The 22,870-nt window shown below is 38.1% G+C and overlaps 1 protein-coding gene across 1 annotated transcript in view; it reads right to left on the bottom strand.

Annotated features, from left to right (window-relative positions):
• Acbd6 (acyl-CoA binding domain containing 6) overlaps positions 1–22,870 on the bottom strand; it is a 135,978-nt gene that overhangs the window by 52,879 nt on the left and 60,229 nt on the right. The window contains exon 6 of the mRNA XM_051186008.1: positions 14,676–14,765. Coding sequence (XP_051041965.1) covers positions 14,676–14,765 — 90 coding nt within the window. The remainder of the gene's footprint in view (positions 1–14,675; positions 14,766–22,870) is intronic.

Raw genomic sequence — 22,870 nt, 5'->3', positions numbered from 1 at the left:
AAAAGTAGACACATAAGATACTGCTGAGACAGCAATATCCAAGCTTGAAAACAATAAAAATGTACAAATATATTTATTTTTAATTCCTTAACCTAATGGTAACAAGCTGGCCAATAAGAATTCTAAACCATGATGATAACAACAATCAATGGGTCAGAGTTTGCTGAATATAATCGTACTGTTCTAACTCGATGAAATTTTATTTGAATATGTAAAGAATATTATACAAGAACATTAATTTTCTCATATAAAGTTTTTGGTATTTGCTACTTAGGTTGACTAGTTTTTATAAAGTATAAAGGGAATCTTAAATCTTAATTCATTTACTTCTTTGGTTCTGGAAGTGTTGCTTTTTTTTTTTTTTTGTTTTGTTTTGTTTTGTTTTGTTTTTTGAGACAGGGTTTCTCTGTGTAGCTTTGGAGCCTGTCCTGTCACTTGCTCTGTAGACCAGGCTGGCCTCAAACTCACAGTGATCTGTCTGCCTCTACCTTCTGAGTGTTGGGACTAAAGGTGTGCACCACCACTGCCTGGCTGAAATACTGACTTTTGATTGGCTCTCAGCAACATACAGAAAGGAATTAGTCAAGTTAAGTGAAATAGTGATTTTTTTTTTTTTTTTTTTTAAATTAAACATTTATTTTATGTGTATGCTTGCATGTATGGGCACAACGTGTATACCTCGTAACTGTGGAGGTCAGAAGAGAATGATGGATTCTCTGGAACTGGAGTTACAAACACTTGTGAGCCATTATGTGGGGGTTGGGAACTAAACCTGGGTCCTTTGCAAGATCAACAAGTGTTCTTAACTCTCTAGCCCCAATTTATTTATTTATTTTTAAAGACAGGGTTTTTACTATGTAGCTTTGGCTGGTCTGAAACTCACAAAGGTAGACCAGACAGGCCTAGTACTCAGAGAGCTATCTGCTCTTGCCTCCTGAGTGCTGGGATTAAGACCATGAACCACTAAAATGGGCATTATTTTAATATTAAAATCACTGCAAAGTAAAGCATTAAACTCTGCCCTCCACTTGTTAAGAACTGCCAAGTATATTTAGAAGGCATATCCTTAATATAAAAAGGTAGGCCAGGATATAATCAATCAATGCCTCATGAAAGCAAATGGGACTGTTCTTTTCAAGAGACTGTAGGAAGGACATGGGCCTGCAACAGAAAATCAAAGAGCTACAGTTTTAAAAGTGTAGCTCTTGGATTTAAAGGTCACCTGCTCATCCTCCCCTCTCATTTCACTGTGTACACCTATGTGGACTGTGCAGAATAGAGCATAAAGCTCTTCCTCATGGAAGGGTGGTATGCTCAAACATTAGTATACATCTCTTTCTCAACATCTAAAACATTGTGGCACTCTAAGAAGAAAGTAAAATTCATGTGAGGACTACTGGTCTCTTCAAAAGAAACAGGAGCTATTAAGAGACATCATTAAGAATTAACTTTCAGAGGAGAGCTGCTTCCACAGTGCCCCCCCCCCCAGGAAAATTCAAATGACAGACACACAGGGCTTTGGCACTGAGCATCTATTTCCACACCTGGCTGTCATTAACTTGCAATATTCTTAATGGAATAATAACGATTCTCTAGCAAATCATAAAGGTGATATAATACATGAGCCCAGACTTTTCCAATGATTCCTTAATTAGGGAAAATATTTGAGAGAAAATAGGGAAATTTAGCATAGTGGCATAACACCCTCACTTACATGTGAATTATTTTAAATATTGACAATGATTTAATGTAAGAAATATCAAAGGCAATTGGGATGCAGAGGCAGGGGATCTCTGTGAGTACAAGGCCAGCTTGGTTTACAAAGAGAGTTCCAGGAAGCCAGGACTACACAGAGGAACCCTGTCTTGGGGGAAAAAAAAAAAATCAAATATGAGTCTTTTCTATCAACTACCATAATACATGTATTTATGACAAGGAATTAAAATCTTTTGACCCACCCCCAGATAATGTTTTAATCCTTCCGCCCAGTAAAACCTTTGTCGACACAAAGGTCCTCTGCCATATTGCAGGTTTCACCTCTCCTTGGAGCAGTTATTCTTCTCTTCCTTCACTTCCTGTGCCAATTCTTTTCAGAGTAGCTAACTGAATTAAGACTGTGAGCTCAGACACCAGTCAATGGCAGGGAGAATAAACCCAAGTGTACTTCCTGCCTGTGTGCTCACTCCCCCACGCACACACTCTTGATCAAGACTCAGTCTGCCTCATTCAGACATGCCAGGGGCAGTGGTACTGTATTTCTAACACTTAACATCACAAAATGGAATAAAATTATAAAGTAGAAACATCAGAGATCTAAAATTCCCTTTTTGCAAAACAAAGAGCAACAAAAATACTTAGAACAAATTTAACAAGAAATGGACAATACTTTTATGAGGCAAATTCTAAAGTTCCTTGAAATATGTAAAAATACACCATCACATTGAACAATGATTTATTTTGCATGGACAGAGTAACTCAACATATAAGGGTATCAGTTCTAATTTATAAGTTCAGTGTAAACAACACACACTGTTTCTTGGAGCAAAACAAAGTGATATTAAAGTTCATATTTGAAAAATGCAAGAATGTCTATGTCTAGGAAAACACTTAAAAGAAAAACTAAAAAGGGAAAATAACCATTCCAGATAGTCAAATCTGCTATAAAGACTTTTAATTAAAATAGTGTACATAAATATGAGCCCAGCAGGGCTTCACAAAGTCTAGAATTAGATAAAAACGCACATGGGACTATAGCAATAGAGCAGGACAGCTCAGGATCCATGAGGGATGGACTTTTTAATCAACAGTGTTGGTTAGACTGAGTAGACATTTGGAGAAAGAAGAAATCAAACCTGCCTCTCAAACTATTCATCTAGAGACCTAAATGTAGAGCATGAAATCATACTAAATGAGAACATGGGATTACCCTTAAGCTTTCTGTAAGAAAAAGGGTTTATTTGTTTTGTCCTTTTTGAGATGTTCTCATTTTAAAGACCAGATTGCCTTGGAAATTGCAAAGTAGACAAAACTGGCCTCAAACTCACAGAAATTCAACCATTTCTGTTTCCTGAGTGCTGGAGTAAAGGCAAGTGCCACCATGTCTATCAAAAAAAGAGCTTTTGAAAACAATGACTTTAAATCCAGGACAATAAAAAAGTGTGATAAGTTGACCACCTAACGATTAAAAAAAATTCTACATAAAACAATGTACCATAAATAAAAACGAGGAGGAAATGTCTGCTTCATATACCACAAAGGTTAATATTCCTAATATAGATAGAATGCATAAAAATAGAAGCATAAAAAGAATAAACTTGATAAGAGTATATGGACAATTTACTGAAAAATGAACATAAACTGTGTCTGAAACGTGACAAAAATGCAACATTCCCTTATAGAAACACGTAATCAAATACCACTGAGGCATTTCTCTGTCAAGGGTCAAAAATTTAAAATACAATTGTACAATCTATTGTCAACAATGTAAAATTACATTGGCATGATGTAAAAGGTTGTAGGGGAACAGGCATGTTCATGCACTGCTAGGAGAATGCAAACATAAACCCTACAACATCTACTAAAGTTACATGGTCACTCACTTTTTGACCCACTAATTCCACTTTCAGAACTCTACTCTGAAGGTATAATTCCAACAATAGGGAAATACATATGCATTAGGTTGGTAACTGCCAAATATTAGAAACAACATACATGCCATACATAGGAGAGAGGACTTTGAATAAACTATGTTACATGAACAAAGGCTAAAACTGCATAACTAATGTAGGAATAAAAGAGAAAGCACTTGGGGAAATGAGATGGAGTAGCTTGTAGACTATAATGTTATGCAAACTGCAAAAGTATTTAGAGTTTATCTTTAAAACTAATTGTTATGTGTATGATGTATGTGTGTGTGTGTCACACCCTTAAAATATACCTTTCATATAAAGAAGGAAATTGGCCGATGATGGGTAAAGGTGTTGCCATCAAGCCCAATGACGTGGATTTGATTCCCAGGACCCACATGGTGGAAGGAGAGATGCATTCTCAAGAGCTGTCCTCTGACCTCCACATGTGGTGCTGTGTGTGACATATGTACACCCACACAAACACACAAAATAATTTCTTTAAATACATAATTTATGGGCTGGAGAAATGACTCAGCAGTTAAGAGGACTCAAAGTTTGGTTCCCAGCATGCACATTGGGCAGCTCACAGATGTCTATAGCAGCTCCAGGGTGATCTGAGACCTCTGGCCTCCACGGGCATCCATACACACACCACACACACACATACACACACAATTTAAAATAAATCTAAAATATATATTATATAATTTAAAATTTTTATTAAAGTAATAAAGAAGGGACATATGTAAACACAATGTCCATGTTTGTTTTCTATTGGGAGAGTGACAGACACCATGACCAGAAGCAACTTTACAGTTCAACACTGAGGGAAGTCAGAGTAGGAACTCAAACAAGAACACAGGCAGGAACCATAAAAAGCAGTGCTTACTGGCTTTTTCTTTATGGCATATCCTGTTTGCTTTTTTCTATATAACCTAGGACAACTTGTTCAGGGGTGGCACTCACATTGGGCTGTATCTTTCCACATCAATCATTAATTGAGAAAATGGCCTGAAGCTGAGTGTGGTGGCATACACACTGAATCAGCCAAGGCAAGAAATATCTGTGAGCCAGCCCAGTATATAGAGTGAGTTCCAGGACAGCCAGGACCCTGAGAGACCCTGTCTTAAAAAAAAAAAAAAAAAAAAAAAAAAAAAAACCAAAACCAACCAACAAACAAAAAGCCAAATGAACAACAACAGCAATAAAACAACACCAACAACTGAAAACAAACCCAAATCAAATCACAATAACACAACTAAACCCTTGTCAACTTGACATACACATCACTGTTAGGCCTTTCCTTCCTTGTTTATCCCCAATATCTCATGCTATTACCACAATATAAAACATAGCATAGCTTAATCCCATGGTGATATTTTGTTTATGATCTAACAAATAAATAAATCTTGCCTGAAGATCAGAGTGCAAAGATAGCTACAGGTACACACCTTTAATCCCAGCACTAAGGAGACAGAGGCAGACGGATCTGTTATTTCAAGGTCACCCTGGGCTACATGAAATTGACCCAGTATAAAAGAAAAGCAGAACTCACACAAAAGTGATCCAGCACTTAGAGTGACAGCCTTTAATCCCAGCACTAAGGAGGTGGAGACAGGAAGGGATATGCTTGGGAGAGAGAGGAATATGAGGCTGGGGGAAGAGATAGGAGCTCAAGGCAGTCTCAGGATGCAGTCTGAGCAGCAGTTAGTGCAAAGCAGGCAGTCTGATGATACAGTCTGAGGACAGGATCACCCCTTTGGTCTGAGCATTAGTAGAGGTAAGAACTCTTGTGGCTCTTCTGATCCTTCAGCTTTCAGCCCCTGATAGCTGACTCTGAGCTTTTATTATTAAGACCAATTAGAATTTGTGCTACAAATGCCAGTCTTCAAAATTTTCAACATTTTGAAAGATCAGTCTCTTTAAAATATTCAACATCTCAAATAACAAATTAATTGATAAAAGAGTGGGCATACTGGAGAGATGGCTCACTGGTTAAGAGACTGGCTGCTTTCATAGGACCCAATTTTGATTCCCAGCACCACATGGAGGTTCACAACCATTTGTAACTTAAGTTCCATGGTGTCTGACACCTCTTCTGGCCTCTGCAGGCAACAGACATGCATGTAGTACAGACATACTACATGCAGACCACACACACACACACACACACACACACACACACACACACACACACACAAAGATGACAAATGACTTAATAAAATATCCAACATCTCTTTAAAAATCCAGTCTCTCAGCTGTGGGATGTTGTAAAATAAAAAAATAGGTTACATAGTTCTTATTCCAGGAAGGAAGAACCAGGGTGTTATGCCCAGTGTCTGGACCCCTAAAGACCACCAAGAGACCAGATCTGATGCAAAAGCAGAATCTTTAATTGTGAGTTAAAACCCGGATCACTCATCCATCCAGCGGAGCAGGAGAGACCTCGGGCAACAATAGGGCAGGGTATTTATTGGGGGTAGAGCAAGGAAGGGTTTAGGGGTCTGAAGACTGTATAGGAACAGACTCAGGATGAGCTGGGAGTACCTATCCTTGGTTGCTATCTCTTGTGGTGGTAGCTGTGATTACTGCATTCCATCTTCATCAGCAAAGCTCATCCAGAGTCTGCTATCCTAACTTCTGATTGGTTCCTTATCATAAGGGAGATATCTTGCTGTTTCTTCATAGTAACTAAGGCAAGGACAGGGGCACAGAACATCTTGTCATATCCTGCTGAGTTAGGGACCTACATTCTGCTGGGTCTTTTCTACAGCTATCAAGACTGTAAAATTGCCAAGGCAAGGGTCTGGGCAAGGTCCTGGGCTTTTCATTACCCCCCCCCCCATATGTTACTTAAAAGGACCTGAGCATGGGTTCTCTCTGAGGGTCTCTAAAGGGAAATATGGAGACCTTAATATCATTAGCTATACAGTATTGATCCTTTCCTTAAGACAGGGCACAGTCACAATTAAATCAAAGCAAAGCCAAACTCTTATCAGTGTAAATAACTCAGTATCCAACATTTGGGGCTCAGGATCTTCTTGGATTATCATACTTCTCTGGCTCTGCCACCACAACACACACAGCTTGTCTTAAAGCTCAGGCTGATCTGTCTCCACACCTGCTGCCACTGTCCTTGGCTGTCATCCCCCAGTCCTGGAGTCTCCAATATGCTTGGTTATCCACTGCAACCAAGGCTATACCTTCACCATTGGCTTCCTGGCCTCCAAGGCCTGTACCAGGTGGTGGGAGACCTATAACACACTGCCACATTTAGCATCCAGCGAGAGATGTAGCCTTTGCATCCCTCTGTGTGTTGACCCAGAAGAAATACTTCCCAGATTTGGCCTCAATAATTCTGGTCTAAATAACCAGGGCTGATTCTTCAGCTTCAGATAATCAGCATCTATTGTCTCAGTAACGAAAAGGTTTCATTCCAGTGTGCTGGCCTTTTGTTAATCATAGTGGACCAGAAACCACAGATTTTAAATTCTATTATTACTTTAATGACCCTGATAGTCTTTGCTTCCCTCTGAAACTTCATAAGCCAGGCCTTTATATTTCTCTCAACACTTTTATCTTCCAAGCTTCCCCAAAACAGTACATCATGCTTGGAGCATGCAACAACTTCTCCAACCTAACGTTCCAAACACTTCCATAAGTTACCCCCAAAAAACTGGCCAAGTATTTTGGTATCAATTTCTGTCTTAGTTTTCTTTCTATTGCAGTGATAAACACTGTGACCAAAAACAACCTGAGAAGGAAAGTATCTTTTTAAAAATGTAATCAGCACATAATGTACCTCTTTATATGAAAACCTATGTGTGACTGTTCTCCTACACATACATACAAAAATATAATGGTTATTCTTATGATAAACATTTGTTCAACTGATGTTAAATCTACTGCTACTTTTGTTTCTCTCCACACACAACTTTTGTTTCAATAAGCAATTATAGTCATTTTTCTAAAACAGGATTTTAAGATTTATTTTTAAAAAATATTTTAAATTATGTATCTGTCTCTTTGTGGATATGCACATATAAGAACAGGTGCTTGCAGAGGCCAGAGGATTTAGAACCACTGAAGTTGGAGTTATAGGAGCTTGTGAATTACCTAATATAAATACTGGGAACCAAACTCGTGCCCTCTAAGAGTAGCACGTGCTCTTATCTGCTGAGCCATTGTTCCAGCTCCTTTGAAAATATTTCAAGTAACAAAACCAACCCAATAGTGGATGTACTCAATTGAACTGACAATACCAACAAAGACCACTTCTAAAACCTAGCCCATTACAACTTAATATTTAGTTAACAGAGAGTACAAGGTGCTTCTCAATTTCAGAATGTTAAAATGTAAAAACACAAAACAAAAAACCCCATCTTAAAATTAATTGAATGTGGTAGTTTAACACATTTCAGTAAGCTTGGCACAGCTCAAATACTGCTAATATTATAATTCTGAGACTCAAATTGAACTCTGATGATCTGTAGCACCTCAGATATGTATCAGCCATGTACTTGTAAATACCGAATGGCACATAAAAATGGTTACTGCGTAACACTAAATGAAAAGAGGTACAAAATCTTGTTCTAAGTAGAATGAAAGAATATGAATTGGGGTAGGTCTCTCATTACAGCATTTGCGCGGGGGGGGGGGAGATGCCATGAGTACAGGCAAGTGTCTGGAAGCTACAGCTGGATGGCAGATGTGTTTCCCGAGCATTAGCCAAGCAGAGCCTCTGCTCAAACCAGAGCTTGATGATTCTGATAACCCAATCAACTCACATTTGTATGTTGAAGCTATAACCCTCAATACAGCAACACTTGAATGGCCTTTAAGAAGGGAATTATGGCTAATGAGGTGAGGGACCTCAAAGCTAAAAATCAAAACTGCCAGCCCAGTATCAGCAAGCAGAGAGAAAAAGAGAAAGAGGAGGAGGTGGGGAAGGAAGAAGGGAAGGATGGAGAGGAAGGGGGGCAAGAACCCCAAGGCAGTTTCAGAAAGAGCAGTATAAGTGGGAATACTAGAAGGAAAAGTTGAGAGCCCATCAGATCAGGCTGTTAATTTCTGTAATGACAGTAGAGGAAAGCTGAGAGCCTGAGAACAGATTTCCACTTTGTGCTCACTATCTTGACAAGGAGTACAGGAGTTTAATGAAAGAGGGAATAGACTTTTTGTTTGTTTTTATGAGCGAGACAGGGTTTCTCTATGTAGACCTGGCTGTCCAGGAACTAGACTCTGTAGACTAGATGGGTCTCGAACTCACAGAGATCTGCCTGCCTCTGCCTCCTGAGTGATGGGATTAAAGGCGGGTACCACTGCCCCCCACACCTAGTGGGAATAGACTTTTTAACAAATAATTACACAACTAGATATTCACATAAAAGGATGAAATTGGACTATTATTTCATACTCTATGCAAACCATTAAAAAGAAATCAAAGACCTAAATGTAAGAGCGCCAAAAAAGTCTTGAAACAAAAAGACCTAATCATCATACTTGATTAGACAAGTTTCTTAAAAATGATACTAAAAACACAAATAAAAATGAAAAAGTAACTAGGATTCCATCAAACTTTTAAAAATTTTAAAACAAAAACTTTGTTTCAAAGGACACTAACAGTAAAGAAAAGAAAATTCCATTGAATAGAAGAAAACATTTTCAAATTATGTATTCAGAGTAGAAAAACAACCCTTTCAACTCCATGACAGACAACCCTACTTTTTAAAGTAGACACAAGGCCAGCCAAGATGATATACATCTTTAATCCCAGAACTCAGAGGCAGAGGTAGGTGGGTCTCTGAGTTTGAGGCCAGCCTGGTCTACATAGTTCCAGGCCAGTCAGAGTTACACAGGGAGACCCTGCTCCAAAATAAGTAAGTAAGTAAGAAAGACATGGTATCTGAATAGACATTTTTGCCACGGGACTAGAAACTGAAATCCTTACCATACCTCCTGACTATCATGACCCCAATGAAACACCATTTCCTATTCATTAAATGGATGAGCATAATAAAAAGACAAATGATAAACAAGTGTTGGCAAGAATGTAGAGACTAGACCCTACATATCCTGCTGGTGTGCATGTAAAATGGTACAACTCTTAGAAAAAAAAAAACATGCAGTCCCTCAAAGAGTCACACACACAGCTACCATATACACCAGCAATTCTACCCACACAATGAACAGGAATGAGAATGTGTGTGTCCACATTCAACAGTGTTCTCAAGATATTTTATTCATAATAGACAAAAACTGAAGGAAAAAAAAGAAATCCTAGCTGTCCAACAGAAGGGGGACAAACTGCAGTATATGCATACAATGGAATGTTACACAGCAATAAAATTAATAGTATATGTAACAACAGAGATGACCCTCACAAGTATTATGCTGAGTGTGATAAGCCACACCCAAATGACTATACTATATATCATATACTGTATAATGAACACTATTACAAAGATTCGAATTTGACAAAGAGCTACAAGTGATCAGTGGTGATTGAACAGTCATTTCAGGGTGGTATAGGAAGTGTGGAAAGTGACAGGGAGGAGCTTAAGGGAGCCTACATTCTAGTTCAGGAAATGCTGCAATTTGATATAGGAGGTAGTTACAAAGGCCAGTGTATGGGTGTGTGTATGTGTGCGCATGCACACAGAGCTGTATCCTTAGGATTTATGTATAATGTGCCTTGTTGAATTTGATTTATACTTTAATAATTTTAAATAAAGGAAAAGTACCTATGGACAAAGGATGAGAGTTTTACGGTGATGAGGTTAAGAACTCAGACTTGGTTAGAAAATGTTCAATTCTGGCTTTCTCAATAGCTACAAAGATTCTCTAAGCTCATGTTTTCTCCATCAGTAAGACAAAGTAGTCTATGCACATTACTGGGCTGGTGTGGTGGCTTAAGACACAACTCACATAAACACTGGCAACATGTAAACACCAGGAAAGATTTTATGTCACCATCACATTTAGCAGCATCACCAACGGTTTATTCACTACTCTGTAGTTTTCTCACATTTTTTAAACCTTTTACAATAGATAGTTAGCAGCAAGGTGTTTCCTGAAGGCACACTGCCCTTGTACTAATTTATAAGTCACAGTCCATGTAATTTATATATGATAAAGTTCTGGCCAGGCATGGTGGCATAGGCCTTCAACCCCAGCATTTGGGAGGGGAACTCACTCTACATAATGAGTTCCATGACAGCCAGGACTACATTGAGAAACTGTGATTCAAAACAAAAACAAATTTTAAGAAGTCCTTAAACACTTCTATTCACCTAAGCAAAATGTTTCTCTTTTGATCTGTGTTACATTGTACAGATGAATACTCATACCCTGCAGAATCTCATACTCCCCTATCCTATTTATTGCCTTGAGACTACTTTATTCAAATATGAGACTACCTACCATTAAATCTTTGACATCCTAATGTCTTTTAATGTTGTCTTGGTTAGTTTTATTGTCAACTTGACAATCTAGAGCTACCTGGGAAGCAGACACCTTATTGCCTCCACCATCTGGCCTGTGGCCATGTCTGGGACAGATTGTCTTGACTAATGAATGACATAGAGAGCCCTGCTGACTGTGGGTGGGGCCATCTCTGGGTAGGTGGTCCTTGACTATAGGAAAAAACTAGCTGAGCATCACTCCTTCTTGGCTTCCCCTCTAGTTCCTCCTTGAGTTTCATCCCTGCTTCCCCTCAGTGAAGAACTGGGACCTGGACGTTTAAGCTGCTTTTGATCATAGTGTTTTTAATTACTGCAACAGAGGTATCAAGCTCGCATGTTTGTGGGGGTCCTTTCAAGAACTGAAAACTCTCAAGAAAAAGAGTGCAAGGAATGTGTCTACACACAGGCGTGCACACACATACATGCACACACACATTTACATCATTATACTAACACCAAATGTGACAATAACCCAACTTCCAAAGTGGAACCAAAAGTCAAAACTAAGTAGAAGAAACAAAGTATTTGTTAGTACACAGCTAGCAGATGAAATTATAAAGGCTTTCTTAGAAATAAACATTAGTTCCAACCTTAGCAGGGCCACTGAATACAGCCACTGTAGTTCCCTAAAGGAATTTATGAGATAGACTGAATAATAAAATGATGGGAATACACAGAATAGACCTGACACAGCTCTAATTACTTCATTCCAGACTCACAGTAAAAGTTATTCTTCAGATAGTTGATAACATCAGCCTGCCGGGTTAGTACCAAGATCTATGGCCAACCAAATAGTTCTAATAAAATTGATTTTCCTTTTTGGCAACCAATAAGCCAGTCAATAATAATATTGTTTAAGAAAGATTGAGTCATGAAAGAGCTGAACCTTTCCTTCCATTTATTACGTTTGCATTGTCTATATTTGAAAAGCGCTTTCAATAACAAAACCAAAAGAGAAGCGACAGCAGGAAAGCTACCCTGAGACCTAATCTGCAGAAGCCCTCTGACTTGGAAGCATGTTATCATCTTTAACTGACAAAGCCAAGAGCATTCCCATTAACTGGCACTCGATAGATCAGATTATAGTCATCAAGAACAACGTTTTAAAAACGATGGGAGCAATATAATAAAATGACCATGTGAATGCAGGGGGCAAGGAAAACACTGTGCCAGGGAACACGCCATCTTAACCAATTTGTCCGAAAATCCACATGGAACCTCACCTCTGCACTAAAACTCCTGTTTAGTCAACTGTGCTCTAGGAAGCCCCTCAAGGCATGGTTGGGACTGCTTTGTACCTACAATAGAACTGGAAAAAAACCAAAAAACCAAAAAAAAAAAAAAAAAAACCATAACAAACAAACAAACAAAAAACTCAGACAATGCCTAATGTGGAAACACTTTCCTTTAAAATACCCCTGAATTATTTACAATCATGTAAAGACATGAATGCATCCACAGGTTCCTGCTGCTTGCTTAAACTTAATGAGGTAGTGGCTCAGGAAAGCGACAGTAAAAAGACAACTCCAAACATTTACTAACAGGGAAGCAAAACTGTAGAAAAAAAAATCTAATGAACAGTGAAGAAACTGGCTTATCCAATGTTAAAACATTTTAAGACATTTGAACCTATGTTCTTTAAAAGAACATGGACTAAGAACACACATAAAAACTGAGGAATGGGATGGAAGGACAAGGCCAGAAACAGACCAAAATGCGGACCAGATATATGATAAGGAAGACATCACAAGAAGCAAAAGTGACCATTCAATACACATTGGAACAACCTGCGAGGCATCTACACAAAATAAAATCTCTACTAAAACATACAAGACACAGGGTAATTATAGATGGCCCAAAGAAACCATAAAGGGAGAAAATTCCAAAAGAAACTATGAGGAACAGTTTTAACATGTCATATGTATATTAAAACTTTTTCTTGATACATAAAGTGTCTCTATAATCTTTTAAAAGTATCAATCTATTAATAAATTAGGTAAAAGACATGAACAAATGGTTCATAAAGTGAAATTTTAAAATATACAAAAAACAAAACAAAACAAACAAACAAACAAACAAACAAAAAAAACAAAAAAAACCTAGGCGGCACTTGGAAGGCAGACACAGGCAGATCTCTGAGTTAGAGGCTAGCCTGGTGTAAAGAATGAATTAACGCATGCACGCACGCACACACGAGGCTCAGTACTGTTTAGTCATTAGGGAAAGGTAAATCAAAATCATATAATGATGAAGTAAAGTTACATCCACTAGGATGGTTATTTTAAAAAGAAGGGAAAATAAGGATGAGTGAAGTTGGAAGTCTCGAACACTGGTGTGTGTGTGTGGGGGTACAACTCCTATGGAAAATAGTTTAGACTCCCAAAAGTTACACATGAAGAAATTACATGTTAAATTACCAAAAAATTGGGGCCGAAGAGATGGTTCAGCAGATGGGGACAATTGTTGCTCTTGTAGAGGACCTGGGTTCAATTAGCTCCCTACTGTTGGTAACCCCAGTTGTATCTAATGGCCTCCCAAAGACACCAGGCACAAAATAGAAAACTATTTTTACACATACAATAAAAATAAACTGTAAAAAGTTATCCTAAGATTCTGGCATTCTAGCCTTAGAAGTAAGTGTAAAAGCAGGAAAAACACAAATGTTTTGTAGCATTATTACAACTGTCAAAAGTTAGAAACAATAACAGTCTATTAACTGATGAATGGCTAAAGAAAACATCGGATGCTCATGTATTAAAAATCCAGGCATTAAAAAAAAAAAAAAAGTCCTATGGCATGCTCTAGCAGAAAAACACCTTGAGAATATGTTACATGAAAGAAACAAAACAGGAAAGCACTTATTTCATGATTCCATTTACAAGAAATACCACACAGAAAACAAAACAAAAAAAAACAGATTAGTGCCAAGTGGTGATGGCCATACCTTTAATCCTAGCACTTGAGAGGCAGAGGCAGGCAGATCTCTGAATTCGTGGCCAACCTGGTCTATAGAGATAGTTCCGGGACAGCCAGGGCTACATAGAAAGACTGTCTCCAAAATCCAAACCCAACCAACCAACCAACCAACCAACCAACCAACCAACCAACCAACCAACCAAACAACCAAACAACCAAAAAGCAGATTAGTGGTTGCTATGTTTGGGGCTAGAGGAAAGCAGAAGCAACTATGTAAGTGCTACAGGATTTGCCACTGGATGATGACAACACTGTGGAGCTCTATAGCAGGGGCTGCAGTGACATACACCAGAAGACATTCTAATACATTTTCTTATGAGTTTTACTCCAGCTTTTTTTTTTTTTAAGGTTCTTTTAGGGGCTGGAGAGATGGCTCAGTAGCTAAGAGCACTGGTTGCTCTTGAAGGACAGAGGTTGGATTCCCAAGACTCAGAATCCTCTGTAACTCCATCTCAGAGGAGTCTGGGCACTGCAAACATGTGATACATATATATATGTATATATATGTATGTATGTATATATATATACAGGTTAAGCACCCATAATAAAAATTAATGAATCTTAATTAAAAAGAAGAAAAGCAAGTTCATTTAAAAGCTATTCTTACCTGACAATTAATGTCAGCTTCATACTGTAGCAAGACTTTGACTAATTCCTTATGTCCTCGGTCACATGCCCAGTGGAGAAGAGCTCTGCCCTACAAGTAGAAGACAATGAAGGAACTTGTTAATATAAATATATATGTGGGACCATATAGAGTTCATATGCTATAAAGATGGGGAAAGAGATATATAAAACTATAGATTAATTATTCTGAGGGTGTTATAAAATGCACTATGGGAAAGTGGGTAGCAATGGGAAGCCCCAAGTTCTACTTCCGATCTATCACCCACAGGTCCAGTAACTTCTTTGCTCTAACCAATTTCCTTATCTGAAGAATGGGAATTGGTAGTATAAGCAACAAAATCAATAATATGAGTTAGGATGGCAAAATGACTTAGCCCATAAAGATGCCTGCTATGAAGCCTGATAACCCAAGTTCCATTTCCAGGATCTACGTGATGAAAGAGAACCAACTGTGGCAAGCCGTTCCTTGATTTCTATGTAGGTGCATATACATGCACAAACAAATACATAAATATATTTGTTGAATGGATAATCTCACTGCTGAGCCATCTCTCCAGTCCATGATACACTCACTACTTTTGACTTTTACATATAAAAGACTTACAATTACTATTAATGTATTATTCCTGTTTTTGACTGCCAGAAAATCTTGGTATGGCTAATAATGGGTGATGTATGGCATTACTCTGAGGGTGACAGTGATGTTCTTAAAAAGAATAAGATGCTTTCCCACATTAAGCTGAAACCCCTGTCACTGTAGAAAACATTTAAATCTATAAAGGTTGAGACAAGGACGACTCTAAAAGATACCTTCCCAGGTGCTTTTCTAAACCCACGTACACTGCTTTTATCATTTAGACTCTCTTGATACATCTATTAATTCAAGTAATTGAATAAATAGCAAGAACAACATCTTCCTTACAGATTTCCCTTTTTATTGATTTCACGCGTTTGATTTTCTTTTATTTACCTGTATCTGTTTTCTTATACATTTTCTCCAAAAAATTTTTGCACACATAAAATTATAAAAAAGGGAAACAAAAGTTTGAAAATGTGGGCCAATCAACCTTATATGGTGGCACATGTCTTTAGTCCCTGCACTAGAGAAGCAGAGGCAGGCTGATCTCTGTGAGTTCAAAGCCAGCCTGGTCTACTTAGCAAGTTCCAGGACAGACAGGACTATGCAGAGAGAACATGTCTCGAAAAAGGGAAGGAGGGGGAGGAGGAAGAAGAAATAGAAGGAGGAGAAGGAGAAGAAGGAAGAAGAGTCAGATAAAAGTTTATCATTTTTAGTACTAGCTTTATTTAGAGTAGGTATAAAGTTCAACTATTAATAAGAATCACTGCACAATTACAGTGTGTGACATGATTCCATAGCATACATATGAGAACTATTTCACCGTAGGGAAACTAAATACTATGTAGTTTTATACATAATTACAATGTGTGACATGCTTCTAGAGTGCACATATGAGAACTGTATCACAATAGGAAAACATAATGCTATGTGCTTTTACAACAAGATGAATAGATAATTTTTACTTCTCAAGCAGGCTCCTGATTTTTCCTTTAGGTTTGACCCAATCATGTTTCACCAACTAATGCTGAACTATGAATCGTTAGCTGTTCTGATGGTAGAGTAGATGAGCAGCACTTTCACCATTAATGGGGGTTATATTTTAAATTTGTCATATGTGGTGCCAAAATTTACTTTAGGGGAAACACCTGTGACTGGACCTCAGGGGTGAGTTTCCCTCTGGATGCATTTTCCAGAAAGATGGCACACAGTCATGTTTTAAGAAGGATGATGCACTCCCAGACATTTGCACTATGCTTTTTAATACATGTTCTGACCTGCAATATAATTAATTTTTGTAACACATTATTTTAATGGTACACTAATTAACCTTGAATTAGAATAAATTCTCTGACAATGACTTTGTAGAAGTGCTAGAAAGAACCACATTAAGACACCTAGTAACCAATACTTTATACAGTATTAAAAAGCTCAAAAACAAGAGTAGGAATAAACATTTACAAACAGATAAAACAAAGCAGGCTTTAGGATTGTCACCTTCGTGCTACTGTATAATTAAATGAATAAAGATCAGGATAGCAAGATGTCTGTGCCCTTTATTTCCTCAAATTATGACATTTCTGAAAACATGCCCTCAATTTAGATTATTTCGAGGAATAACATAACCAGTAATACAGAAATGCAGCCTCAAAGTGGATTATGACAAGCTCAGAAGAGAAACACCCATGGTTTCCTTGTTTTTTTTCTTTGTTAACAACATCATATACAGGCCAACAGAATGCAGCAAATGAATTATTGTGGGTACAAGAGTCTCCAGACTCTCCTTAAGGAAGAAAAGTATGAATTAGGTACACATTAAAGCTACATTTGCTCAAAAATGTCTTCAAATTTATTCTGTAATTCTGTATGAGTAATATAATCTCCTACAAATCTTTGAGTTAAGTATATCTCTTCTTACTACAAGATACGACATCTTTGTTCCTACTTTTTAAAACCCTACTAGAAAAAATATCTTAGTAATACCTAAGAGAAAAGGAGGTTACTAAAAAGGATTGTTGCCTCAGAATATTCTGGGTAAATTCCGTAATTCAAATACAGTAAGTGCAGAGAGGGAAAGTTCTCATCTATTAACCAATGGTGCTAACATGCCCTCCCTTAGACAGACAAATGATTCCAAAGTGCTTCAGAAGTGCACAGTAGCAACTAACCTATTAAGTGGTATTGCTTTCATAACTTCTAGAAAACAGAGTGGGTCTTAATATTTTAAATGCATCTTTGATATCCTTAATTGTCCTAAACCACATAGAATTTTTAAATGAGACTTTTTCCCCCTAGAGACTATAAAATTAAATGTAGATACTCTATTATGAAATGAGTATTTTTTTATGGTATTTGCAGATCAGATACAAAGTATATGTACCCTAACTACACACATACACACACAAACCAAACGTAATAATAATAATAATAATAAGCATGGTGAAGCTGCTATATTTAAGTTTTTGCCATTGTATCAAATATTTATGGTAGGGCACCATATAACCAGTAGATGAAATGTTGTAAACTAGGAGCCAGACAAAAGAAGGCAGATAGATATGACATAAGGGATGCAGAGTAGCAACACAGAGAATGGGGAATGTCCTGAGGGCAGACTACTGTCAGGCACAGCCTCTGGACATGGACAGGAACAGGAGCAGGGTCATGGTAAATTGGAACTTCCACATTATAGAGAGTGGAAAATAGGAGAGGCTTGCTGCAGGAGGGCTGGGGATCCCTGGGCTGGTGAGCAGGCTGAAGATATGGGTGACTTTGCAAACCATGATTCCTCCCCGGTGTACTGATGAGGATTCAGGTGAGGATTCACTGCATTTGTGGGAGCTGCAGGGGCTGATTACTGTCCAGTCCCAGAGTAGTAAATGCCCCCGAAGAGAGCTCCTAGAATTACCTCGTGACTCCTCTTCCATAAGAACTATAGCACACTAGTCTATATTGTTGTCCCTGAAAGAATACTATTATGGATCCATAAAGTAAGTAAAAGCTTTGTTTTTGTCTTTTTTGTAACTCTTAATAAATTAAAAAACAAAAACAAAAACAAAAAAAAACAAGCAGGGTCATGATGCACACCTTTAATTCCAACAATGGGGAGGCAGAGGCAGGCGAACCTCAGAGTTTGAGGCCAGCCTAGTCTACAAGCAGGGCTTACAGAAAGTAACCTAGGATCAATAATAACAATAATAGTAATAATAATACCAAAAATTAAGTAGATGGGGACTTAGTGAGTACAGAGTTTCAGTCACTACAGGAGATGAAAAGTTTTGGAGATGGTTAAGGTGGTGGCTGCATGGTACTATCCACATTAAAAAAAGAGCAGCACTGGGAAATTGTGTTTGTGTAGTCTATTACAACTTAATAAATAAGACATCAAAGTTCATGTAAGTTACGGTACTTTTGCTTTTTTCGGATTCTGTGTTAAGTATGAGTTTCTGATGTATGCCTGTAGACATTTTGCTAATGAAAATTATGGCCATTTTTAAATGCCTTTGTCTGTATCAATACAAATATGCATAATTAGGGAGTTAGTAATACAATTCTCAATCACTGTGAAAAACAGAAATTCCTTCAATTATTTTTTAGATGTATTTTTTTCTGCCTTTCCTTTATGAATCTTAAATAAAAGCATAAACTTAGCACCAGTACAAAGGCAACTTAAGCCATTACTTCTCTGCTGGGTCAACACTGCCAGTTTAATCATAGTTTTCAAGCAGTTTCTTGAGCCAAAAATCTATATTATATCATGCCATGAGCCACAGATTTAAAATAAAGCAAGGGGAAGCGATTGGGCCAACAGAAAGGCGATCTTCAAAATATTGAAAAGAATCAAGATATATGGAAAGTAGGTTAATGATATCATTATGACTTCAAAGGTCACTAAAGCAGCAGGTTGGAGAAAGACACAATCAAGAACTGTGAGCACATGGGATTCATGCAGGACTGCCCTGAGAAATGTCCTCTGCCTTGTTAGCACATTACTACTTGCATTCTTAGTGAAACTAAAATTAGTGTAAAGATTTAAAATACTATTGGATGTCATCAGTGAATATTACTTAGTGTTTACTTATAGAACGTATCCAAGAAATAATATGAAAGACAAGGACTATATAATTTGTGCCCGTTTTCACAATAATCTGCTTATAATATACATATACTTTAAAAATTATTTACCCTCTTTCTTCCCCTTAAAAGACACATTCTTGATTCAGCTCAGAAGGATGTAAGCCACTCACAGGCCAGCCTGGGTCCTCAAGCTGACCCTGATGGCATAAGGGAGCTGGCTCCACCTGCTGCCTGAGGTGGGGTGGCCCCAATGGCCTAAACTGACCAGCTGGGCCTGGGGTTGGCCTACCCTAATATCTGCCCTATCTAGGACCAGCTGGAGCTCGTGAGAAGGGACTGGTCCTGTGGAAGGATGCCTGCAGGATCTGATGGGAGTTTCAATAAGGATCCAGTAGTGATGGTGTAGTAGAAACCAGAGGCTCTGAACCAGTCCAGAGCCTCCATGCGATTAACATTTGCAAGTAAAGCTGACTGGAAAAAAAGGTATATTGTGTGACACACTGGGACTTCCAATGCCACCAGGACGAACAAAGAGGAGAGGCAGGAAAGATGGAGGATCAAAGAGAGTTTCTTTTTCTTTTTTTTTTTTTTTTTTTTGGGGGGGTGCTCTTTGTTCGCTTGTTTTGTTTTGGTTAGAATTTTATTTGGGGAGGGGGTGCTGCAGGGGTGAGGGGAAGATATGCAGGACTGCAAGGTGAGTGGTATTAGAGTCCATGATGTGAAATCACAAAAGACTCAATAAAGATATTATGTTAAATAAAAATCATTAAAAAAAAAAAAAAAGATACTTCTTTGAAGCTGGAGAGATGGTACAAAGGTTAAGAGCACCTGCTGCTCTTCCAGAGGACCCAAGTTTAGTTCCTCACTGGGTGTTTCACAAATGCCTGTAACTCCAGCTCCAGGGGATCTGATGTTCTTTCCTGGTCTCCAAGGACATCACTACCCATAAGGTACTCACTCACACACACACACACACACACACACACACACACACACACACACACACACAAATAAAAGTAAAAGTAAATCTTTGTGGAAAATAAGACACTTTCTTGGAATAACTGTGAATGCTAAGGATATGTGAAGAGCTGTGACAGTATGGTCAAATACAAAACCTGAGCCAGCATAGGGAATGAAAACCAGTCTTATGATACTCACCCCTCCTTCCATGTTTTTTTCATATTCTCAAGTTCCAAACATTTGCAGATATTAAAATTACAGTAAAATTTACAATTTAAATGTCAAAGCCCATGTTGTTATAAACTTGCGCTCTGAAACACCTGACAGAGAAACTTCCTTAGTAGAAGGAAAACTACAAGACCCTTCTTCTTATGTAAAATACTATACCCTTATTGTGTCAATTAGAAAGACCATGTTATTTCCTCAAGTTAGAAATAGATGCTTTGGCTGAGTGGTGGCATATGCCTTTAATCACACACAACACCTAGGATATAGAGAGGCAGGAGGATCTCTGACAGTTGGAGGCCAGACTGGTCTACAAAGAGAATTCTAGAAGAGTCAGGGCTGTTACATAGAGAAACCATCTCAAAAAACAAAAAACAAAACAAAACAAAACAAAAAAAACCAAAATGATAATAATAATAATAAAAAAGTAAGTAAGTAAGTTATGCCTTGGGTGGTTAAGTATGATCGTATTTCATTGTATACATGTATGGGCTTCTCAAGCAATAGAAAAAGTCTTTGGAAAAAAATATATGCCTTGAGCTGAAGGTGTAGCCCAAAGTCTAGTACATGAGAGGCCCCGGGTTCAACCACACAGCAAAACAAAAAGGTAAAAGAAAAGAAAGAAAACAAATACCATTTATTTAAAAGGTATTTCACATATATCTATTCTTACATTATGGCAGTCAGGTCCAAACATCTGCACTTCAGGAAAAGGATTAATAAATTTAGAGTAATTTAACAATTTATTGTGTCATTTTAATGCATGATAGTTCACATTATGCATTCTTTTCACTTTATGACTATAATTATGGTTATATAGCTCACAGCAAATTTTACACATAAGAAATATAATCTTTAGTCACATAAGGGCAAGACTAAATTTGTTTGAACCTGTTAGGTGAATCTTTTCAATCAAAATGATAAATATCTTCTATACAGTTTGTACAGAAGTTCAAACATTAGGAACATAAGCAGGCTGTCCTTTCTCCACTAACCGTCCTTCTCAGCTCAGAAGCACAATTCTGAGAGTTTACGCGCTCAGTCTATCAAAACTCTCCACATGGTTCTACTTGTTAGAGCTTTAAGTGCCATGAAGCACTATAATTTATTTCATTTAGGATGTCAGAACTGATTCTGATTTTAAGCTCCAGCTCCCCATGTTCTTAAATTAATTCATACAAATCCCTGATTGATAATAAAGAGCTTGCCATCAGTATTCAAAGCTTAGCCCACGTTGTCATGGCTGACAAGGCGGAAATCTGCTTGGAGCAATAAGAGAACCCAACTGAATTCTTGGCGTCTCAGTCTATGAATGTGTAAGCACTTCATCTGTTCATGGAAGCACAATGTTCTGGCAGGTTGGGGAGCAGCAGCTGCATGGGAAACAAACCGGAAGAGCTGAGTAGCAATGCTGCATCAAACACTGAGCGGTCAAGCAACAGCTTCCAAACTGTTTCACCAACAGAAATATGTTATCTAGTAGATATAAGCTGTTTCTGTTCTAGGCACTTATTCTGACTACTCAGTAATCTTTGCAGAGGTCACATATGGTTATGACCTCTACAACTATTTAGAGGGTAGGGAGGGAGGGTAGGAGGGAGGGAGGAAGGGAGGGAGGGAGGGAAGGAAAGAAGGAAAGGAGGCAGAAAGGAAAGTGAGGAAGAAGGAAAGAAGGGATGAAAAGGAGGGAAGAAGGGAGTGAGGAAGGGAAGGAGAGAGGGAGGGAAGGGAGAAGGAAGGGCTGCTGTTGCTGCAAACCCTAAGAGGAGCAGGACCCACGAAACAGCTTTATCCTTCCTAATGCACAGGTGAGAATGCCCAGCCGGACCCAATTCCTACTTGGCAGCTATCTGTATTAGAAAAGCAATGTAAATCTCTGAATGTTAGCTCTTACTTGTGAAATTAGGTTGAATCTACTACAAAGGATTCCTGTGAACATGGTAGAGTAAGAAGCAAAAATGCTCTGCAAACTCTAGTTAGTTGAAAGATAAAAATATCAATAGGGGTCATATGGTACATGAATGCTTTCCAATGGAAAATGGACCTTGAAAAGTTAGTTTCGTCATGTATTTCTTCATTTTACTCCCACTTTTCATTCATATTTAAGGATAACTAACAAAGCTGAAAATCGTGCAGTGCTTACCGTTAGGTACGATTTATACGTGGATATTAACTCATGAATACTCAAAGATCCTGGGGCACATACTGTTACCTCCATCTACTTCTTAGGAAACTGAAGCAGAGTAAGCTCAACATAGTTAGCTTGGGCTTGAACCCATGTAGTGGAGCCTTCACCATTACTGCATTTACCATCTCTACCTACTCACTCACTAGTTCAT

The sequence above is a fragment of the Phodopus roborovskii genome, unplaced genomic scaffold (assembly GCF_943737965.1).
Source record: "Phodopus roborovskii unplaced genomic scaffold, PHOROB, whole genome shotgun sequence".
Classification (NCBI taxonomy): domain Eukaryota; kingdom Metazoa; phylum Chordata; class Mammalia; order Rodentia; family Cricetidae; genus Phodopus; species Phodopus roborovskii.
This window is presented reverse-complemented; position numbering and strand designations above follow the sequence as displayed.